Below are 8,903 nucleotides of genomic sequence, written 5' to 3'. Positions count from 1 at the left end.
GCCAGTTCTGAAGCAAAGCCAGCTGTCAGAGAGGGCACTGGGGTGGGTCTTGAACTTCATGCACAGTTGGGTCCAAGGACGCATAAACTGCAAGACAAAAAATGAATAGGCCTTCTTCTTTGTGCATTCCTCTGACACAGACCCAGCCCTGCCTGCAGCCAGAAGGAGCTGTAATCTGAGCAGATACGCTCAATCACTGCTGCTGCTCTGAGCAAAAGTCATTATCTGAGTTTTCAAACGTCCTCTCACATTCACACGCTCCTTGTAATTACATACAAATCAGTTTAACAACTGCAGAGAGGAGGAGAGCTGCTGAAGAGAGCCTCAAGGCCAACTGATGACCTACGAACACAAGGCCTTTACATCTCATTTCTTTCAAGCTATTTCATTTATTTATTTAAATAAAATTTTTGTAATTTAAATTTGAAGTGTCAGTTATTTGAATAATGTAATATAGATATAAAATAAATAATAAATAGTTATAGTTTTATATGCAATAACACATTTAAATTGTTTATAATGTTTTAAAATAGATAAATATTATGTATTAAAACTAGGGCTGTCAAATGATTAATCACGATTAATCACATCCAAAATAAAAGTTTTGTTTACATAATATATGTATGTGTACAGGGTATATTTATTATGTATATATAAATACACCCCCATAAATTAGATATTTATATTTACATGTATATACAATTATATATTTATATTCTTAATTTTATATTATATATAAATATTTTTAATATATAAAACATAACATATTCTTCTTAAATATATACATGCATGTGTGTGTGTATTTATATACATATAAATATAAAAAGTAGCACACATATTATTATGTAAAAAAACTTTTATTTTGGATGTGATTAATCATGATTAATCATTTGACAGCCCTAATTAAAACACATATTAAATGTTACATGGATTATGTATTAACATCAATATATAATTTATAATATAATATAATATAATATAATATAAAAAGTATTTTTAAAAGTATTTTTAAGTATTTTATCTAAAATATAAATAGTAATATAGTGTATAATATAAATAGCCTAATAAATTATAAATAATATAAAATAGAAATAAATGATATATAGTTATATATAAATAAATACATGTATTATTTTATTTTATTATATTTTGTAAATTTTTTGTCAAATGTAAACAATTAAAAATTATCAATGTAAAATAGTATAAAATAGTTTGCAATAACACATTTTAATTAAGTATATTATATGAATATTATGAAATATAAATTATGTATTGTATATTTAATAGTTAATTTGAATATATATATATATATACATTTTAAATCATTTTTAATCATAATATAATAAAAAAAATTAATCTGTTTTTTTATTTCGGTTTATATCTGATTTATTACAAACTCTACATTTTGCAGATCTACAGAATACTGTAAAAACAAAAATTCACTTAATACATGCTAATGTAAACTTCTGTGACACTTACCTGTCAGTCACTGTCATGTGCATAACTGACCATCATAATATTCAGAAAAGAAAAAAAAATCAAAAGAGCAAATACATTTATTATACTTCCTCCAGAGCAATATATTCTCCTGAAGTTTGCAGGGACTCACATTTCACAAGTTCTCCCCACACATTAGTCCCATGGAGGCACACAATTGGTTCGGTCAGTTAATCTGCCCAAAGATTAAAACTAAACAAAATCTGCAACAACCAACCGCTGCATGGCGAGACATTGTTGGGTAAATCACTTCAGTCTGGCCCCCACAAGCCTCCCCAGTATGAGTGAATGAGGCTCGGATGAGATTATTTCAACCAGCACTGGAACGAGCTCAGCTGTGCCAACCGCCTCGTGACGTCACCTGCTCTGATCCCAGCTGTGGAAGTGGACACTGTCTACAGGTTACAGTCGGATTAGATCTGCTGGCTGTTCTCAGAACAGTCCATTTAAAGAAGTGTTGCTGTAGGTAATGTTGCACCATATTATCATAACATTGAGCCTCTGAACGCTAAACTGGATCTCAAAGTGGTTTGTGTTTCGGTTCGCTGGTGTAAATGCATATTTGAAGAGCTCTAATGTAATCCTACTTCAGAAACTGCATAAATGAGGGGTTTAGGGTTTGATGATTCAGTATCATTTGGTTTTGACCCTCATTCACTTTGTCAGTGGGAAAGGTCCCTGGGGGAAACACTGAGCTGGATAAGGCTTAGGCAAATGCAGTGTGATGGAGGAACATGATGACTGGAAGATGCAAACGCAGAACTTCGTATGAAGGAAGCTACTCTTCATTTAAAAGAAAGATCTATACATGGGTTTGTGCAAGTAATGCACATTTTCCTTTGCATGAACATTAAATGCACCCAATTCCTAGTGAAATGGCTCCATCTAGTGATAAGAAGCAATAAAATGTTGTATCACATCTGTCTGTTTCCAGTGTTTACATGAAATTTATGTAAAGACAAAGTACAGTAAGAGAAAATGACTTCCACGTAAAATTCTATTTTTTTTTCTATACAGAAGAATAATGAATAACTTGAAGGAAAATTATGAAATGTTATTAAATATGATATAGTGTTCTAATCTTAATGCTAGTCATGCAAATATTGTCATTTTAAAAGAAATCAGTAAAGCAATACTTTTAATGACTCCCATGTAAAATTGTATTTGTCACTAAAGTATATGTACAGGAAAAAAAAGTTACATTATGAGGAATAAAAAAAAAATTGTTAAGAAAAAATTGTGAAATGTTTTATTTATATATATAATTTAAGTATAAAATAATACAATGTAATATAATTTAAATAATATATGATAAAAATTATATGTGTGTATGTGTGTGTTGAAAATTATGACACATTATATTAAAATGTTTAATAAAATGTGTCATAACATTTATATATATTATAAATTTATATATATATATATATATATATATATATATATATATATATATATATATATACAGAAAAAGGTTGTGAAATGTATTGAAAAAGAAAAATACATTTAAATGATTACGTTAAGAAAAATTATATAAAAATAACAAAATGAAAAAAATATGTAGTATAATATTTTATAAAACATAATACATTTGTATATGAAATTTTATATAGGCTACATAATACTGTTTATTTTCAGGATATATAATCTCCTTTCTCATTATATTAATATCATCATAATATCATTATATTATATGATCAATAATATATTAAAACAATATTTTAATATATATTACTCCTGGAACTTTTTTTTTTTTTTACAGTATTCACTTTGGAAACACTCTGAAATAGAGTAAAAAGCACCTAAAATAAGAATGAAGATTAATTTCACTGAACTGCCTGTTTTGGCCCCTACTTGTTAAATATGTGAATGATTTGTCCTAAAAACGCTCTGTACTATAATAGCTCATCAATAGTTAATAAAAGTCGTTGTTGATCATCTGATAGGGTGGCACGAGGCATCAGCTGAGAGGAGAGGAGGAGAATGATGCTGCCGCCGCCGCTGATGATGATGTCACTCAGCTAGTCGCACGCACTTCAGACGTCAACACTGCGAAAGAGGGTAGATTCACTCATTTAATCCATTTAACATGGCAACATATGACAAGTATAGTGTTCAAACATGTTTTTAGTTGTTATGGGATGTTTCTGGATGCTTATTTCGTCGGTTTGTCGTCGATTTTAGCACAACGGCGCCGCGAGCGCAAGCTAACTCTGAAACTGACAGGCGGATAAGTTCAACAGCTAAACTGTATTTAGAAAAAAAGAGGCAATCTACATGCATATGCGCTCAGTTTAATATTCCATATTGTATTGATAGGCTTTAAGTGAATTGTTTTTGTTTGTTTAGGTAGAGAGTTTATCGGAGAATGGCGTTTGTGAAGAGCGGATGGCTGCACAGACAAAGTGAGTGTTTATTACTCCATATTTAGGACCTTAAAATCCTTCGTTTTAGTTATTTTGGGCTTTCCTACGCATTATATGACGTTTTTTCTAATCCTTATGAAAGTTTAAATAGCACTTTTATAATTTAAAGCCTCTGAAATATACATCAAGGATGCGAAATATTTAGCTTGGAGGTTGAATTGAAAAACTTTTCAGTTTTGCTTATAGTTTTTATTCAATACAGCAGAAATACAGCTGAACTTTGTGTGTCAGAACCTAGTGAGCTGACTATCTGGCTGTATCTGTTTGTCTTAAGCGTTTAAAAGCTCTTTTTAGATGATGACTTCATTATTTCTGTTTGCTTGACCTGTTAAATGTCATGCCATTACATGTTTTAAACAGTAATATCTTAGTCTGACCCTAAAGTAATCTTGACAAACTATGTATCATTGGAAAGCTTAAAGACTGTAGTTTTGATATTTGGTGACCAATTTTTGAAAAGATTTACAGAGCAACTGTAATTTATTGACATGCAAGGAAAGTACACATCAAGAGTCAGAGAATTGAAATAGTGATGCATAGATGAAATCATGAAAAATCTGTAAAAAATCTTTATTCATTTTCATGGAGAGTGTTCATAAGATAACAACCGTTGTATTTTTTGAGAAAAAAAAATGTCTATAAGTGTTTTGAATATATAGAAAAAACAATAGATTATCCTTTTTTGATGCGCTGTGAACTATAATGCAAGTCCAGGGTTCTTGTAGCATGTCTTTTATGTGTTTTTTGAGGTTGAAGTGGAATAAAATACTGTCATACTGACCCTTAATACTTCTGATTGTGATGTCTACTTCTTAAATATTGAGAAAAGTATGGAAAAACATGTTTCAGGTCACATAAACCATTTATGGAAATGAAGGGGCCCTTAAATGGTTACTAATGGGGTTTGATGGTCATCTAGTGGAAAGGCTTGGTATTACACCCAAACAAAATCTCACTGAAAGCTGATTTTTTTGAGATATAAACCTCAAATTTGGAACATAACTTGTTCAGAATTTTGGTTTTGATTTTCTAGCAGTTTTAGAGTAAAACATGTTTTGTAAAATATATATTTTATATAATATATAAATATTTAAAAAAAAATATATATATTTTCATAAACTTCAACTTCCATAAAGTTTTTGTTATAGAATCTTTATAACTTTTTTCACATCTACAATAATCTGCCAAGTGTCTGCTTTAAAAAGAGACCAACCTTAAGTCTGTTGACCAAAGCATTCAAAATTTATAACAGTTTAAGCTGGAAAAGTCATGTTCACGTCTATGCTCAAAAAGTGGAACCGACAGTTAACAGGTTAAACTTGATTAAACTATAGAGGTCAGATTACATTTACAAGCAGCTTTTTTAAAGAATTTAATCAATTTATTATACATTTGTAATATGAAGAATATAAATAAAGTTGATACATTTTATAATGCAATTATTTTATGATATAGTTTTTATTGTTTTGATTATGAAAAGTAAGTAAAACATGGCTGAAAAATGTTATCATTATAAAAAGTAATTAAAATGTAATTCTAAAATCTAATCTTGTCATCTATCAGGCACCATCTTGCGGCGCTGGAAGAGGAACTGGTTTGACCTCTGGTCAGATGGACGTCTGGTCTTCTACGATGACCAGCAGCGGCGGGACATGGAGGACGAAATCCACATGAAGGTGGACTGCATTAACATCCGCAACGCCAACGCGTGTAGAGGTGGGAGTGATGCGCACTTTAGTCTTCATCCGCTGTCTTTCCTTCTGCTTTTGAAACGTGGAAGATGCAATAACTTCAACTTTGATGTAGTACTTGACAGGTCTTTCTAAGTCGTTGGACAAAGAGAGGATGAAAAAGTGAATAGTAAGTAACTTGAAAATCTCCATGTGTTGTTGTTCTTCATCCTCCATTATTTATTTCCAGATCTCATGCCGCCTGAAGGCAAGAGCAAAGACTCCCTCCTGCAGATTGTCTGCCGGGACGGTCGGGTCATCAGCATCTGCGCAGACAGTGCAGACGATGCTTTGTGAGTCAGATTTGTTATTAATATTCACAATGTGTGCTTCAAGATTAGATTTTTTGATGCTAACTCAATGTATTTTCCCAAAGGGCTTGGACCATGGCTCTCCAGGATGCTAGACTCAACACTGTGAGTTACACAAATGCAGTTTGAGTCTGAAAACACATTCACATTTAAACTTTCCAGTAGCGCAGCTTCTGGAACTGATTTCAGAAGCGTTACAGAGGCATTTGCTGACATGAGTTGGTGTGTTTTGTAGATGGTGCAGCATCCTCAGGTTGGTTTTGCCGAGGACAGTGTAGCATCAGCTCCTCCACCCTATTCTGAGTTAAACCCAACTCCACAGGTAATATACTTAAAGGAAAATGAATGTATCAAAATTACTACAGAAAAAAAAAAAAAAATTTTACGTGGATATCCAGCTTATGTTGTTGCTTGTGTTTTAAAGCTCTTTTTAGATGTTGACTTTGTCGTTTCTGTTTGATCATAAACTTGTTTTACCAGGAAGAACAATTGAGGTTGGATTACATTTACAAGCAATGCTTGAAAGTATATTGGCTCCCATAAAAAGAATTTTATCGAAATCCCAATAAAACACTGCTTGAAATGATGGTTTCAGGTTAAACTAGTTCAGCTGACGAAAACGGGACACTAATGTAGATTGTTTCCCAATGTTATGTTATGGCTGAAATTATAATTCTGTGCTATTGAATCTAAATTAATTATAATTTATTATTTGTTTTAAAATTTGTGACATATGTTATAAGTTACATTACAAAAAATCTATGGTATATTTAAGTATGAAAGTGTATTTTTAATTTAAATTAAAATTATAAAATAAATTTTATGTGTAAATATTTATACACATGCACACACACATATATATATAATTTATAAGTAGAATAGAAAAACAATGAGCATGCACAATTAAAATGTAAAATATTCTGAATCATGTTATAATGTAATTTAAAAAAAAAAATTTGTTAACTTTTATAATTATTAAGCATAATATAAAATGTAACTACATATAAGGAAAAACTAAAGCAAATATATTATAAATAAATAAATTAAATTGTTAATGAAAAATAATAATATAATAGTAAACAATGTATAAAAATTTTATAATTATTAAAATAAAATAAAAATGCATTTAAACAAATAAAAACATAAATAATTGAAATCTAAAAATAGGGGTAATGAGCATGCAATATTTAAAAATTAAATACTTTGAAACAAAGAATATAATTTTTTTTTATTACATTTACATAAATTATATTACAATAATTTAAATCATAAAACAAATAATTTAATTTAATAAAAAATAAATTAGTCAAAATGAGTGTACATAAATTATATTTTATCAAAATTAAAAAAAAAAAAAATCTACATTTTAAATGTAATGTGCATCAAGAAAAAAAAAACTGTAAATCAATATATTTATACCAATTAAAAAATGATACCTGATACTGATAAATCATGCACCCCTAATTTCTTTCTAATTTTCATCTAGGTTTTCTGTCCTGATGGATATGGCGGTTATGTTCCTCATCCTCCGCCTTATGCCACACAGATGGTCTACTCAGCAGATGGGCAGCAGTATGCAGTTGCCTACCCGTATCTTTATCAAGGTAACAGGAAGTTGCTTGATATTTGACTTTCATGTAGTTTGATTGACATTTGTTATTTGTTTCCATTAGGGGGATACGCACCCGGCGTCAACCATGTCATAGTGCAGGAGCGTCGCCGTGACGACACAGGTGACGTTGCTCTGGGGATGTTGGCTGGTGCTGCGACCGGATTGGCCCTCGGCTCCCTGTTTTCCGTATTCTAATGTGTTTTTGTGAACCCAGCCCAACCCCACCTGACCTACAGTGCAGAAAACCTTTCCCGTGTTGTTTTAACTTTCCCTTTACACCTCGTAATTCGTAGGTCTGATATTGTAGCCGGGCTGGGAAATAATCGTTTACTTTTCTGTATTTGTCTTTGTACCAAAGCTTATATAATTTGGATTAGGCACAAACAAATGCGTTTGCTTTACAAATTTAATCTGTAGCATACAAAGATATACACTAAAATATTGGCGGCTAGTATTAAGATAAGGATAATCAGTGAGGTTTAAAAATCAGCTGCTGTTTAGAAACACAAAGTGTCTGTTGTGGAGTATAAAAATGGGTTGTATTTATACTAATGATGACACAGGCCTTGATCTCAACAGTTTTTCCTTTCTTTGCCTTTGTATTTTGTGGCGGCCTTCATTTAATTCATCGTGTTTATTTATAACTCAGTGTTATCAAGTGTGTATTCTTCCCGTTTTTGTGGAGTGACACTTTCTTTGAGATTTATTTACTTTGAAAAATGTGATTGATTTTGTCTTGATTCCTATTTGTGTGTGTGTGTGTGTGTGTGTGTGTGTGTGTGTTTTTTTTCTCTTGAGAACTAGCACAATTATTATTCACAATGTTTGTGATGGGATGCGATTAGGGAAACTTCAGGGAAAAGTGGGATCGATGTGATCGGTTGGATTTACTGTACTTTGACTTTGTTGTGTTTTACATAACATGTTTAACCATGAGTATATAAGAGATAATAATCATAATTGTTTAATGTATACATGATGTATCAGTGGATTTCAGGCCGTGGTTTAGTTTAACTCGAGTCCATTGTTTTTAAAGTTTAATGGAGCAGTGATTCAGAAAATGACATTTTTCATATTTGATGCTTATTTCTAATGTGCTTTTCTTTATTGCTTTGCTGTTTGAACCTCAAGAAAATAATTTACTTGTTAATATATACCCACATAATCACGGGTGTGTTATTTCTAAACTATTAAAATAAGATGTCCTGTGATTCTTTGGGTCAGTTCACTCATTTAGTTTCAGTATAAGAAACACTGCAACATTACATAAAAAAAGAAACTGTAGTGTTTTTATATACCAGTGGATACATTGCATTAGTGTTATTTGTCT

At 31.0% G+C, this 8,903-nt stretch overlaps 1 protein-coding gene across 1 annotated transcript; it reads left to right on the top strand.

Moving 5' to 3' along the window:
• The first annotated feature begins 3,446 nt into the window (after nucleotides 1–3,446).
• LOC109046687 (pleckstrin homology domain-containing family B member 2-like) lies at nucleotides 3,447–8,784 on the top strand. Its single transcript, XM_042711771.1, has 8 exons — nucleotides 3,447–3,555; nucleotides 3,844–3,899; nucleotides 5,484–5,636; nucleotides 5,841–5,943; nucleotides 6,027–6,066; nucleotides 6,197–6,283; nucleotides 7,448–7,565; nucleotides 7,635–8,784. Exons 2-8 carry the CDS (start codon nucleotides 3,863–3,865, stop codon nucleotides 7,766–7,768), a joined length of 672 nt encoding a protein of 223 aa, XP_042567705.1. The 5' UTR covers nucleotides 3,447–3,555; nucleotides 3,844–3,862; the 3' UTR covers nucleotides 7,769–8,784.
• The last annotated feature ends 119 nt before the right edge of the window (nucleotides 8,785–8,903 follow it).

Source organism: Cyprinus carpio, chromosome A22 (genome assembly GCF_018340385.1).
Source record: "Cyprinus carpio isolate SPL01 chromosome A22, ASM1834038v1, whole genome shotgun sequence".
NCBI classification, from domain to species: domain Eukaryota; kingdom Metazoa; phylum Chordata; class Actinopteri; order Cypriniformes; family Cyprinidae; genus Cyprinus; species Cyprinus carpio.
Note: the sequence above shows the minus strand (reverse complement) of the source record. Positions and strands in the feature narration are given on the sequence as shown.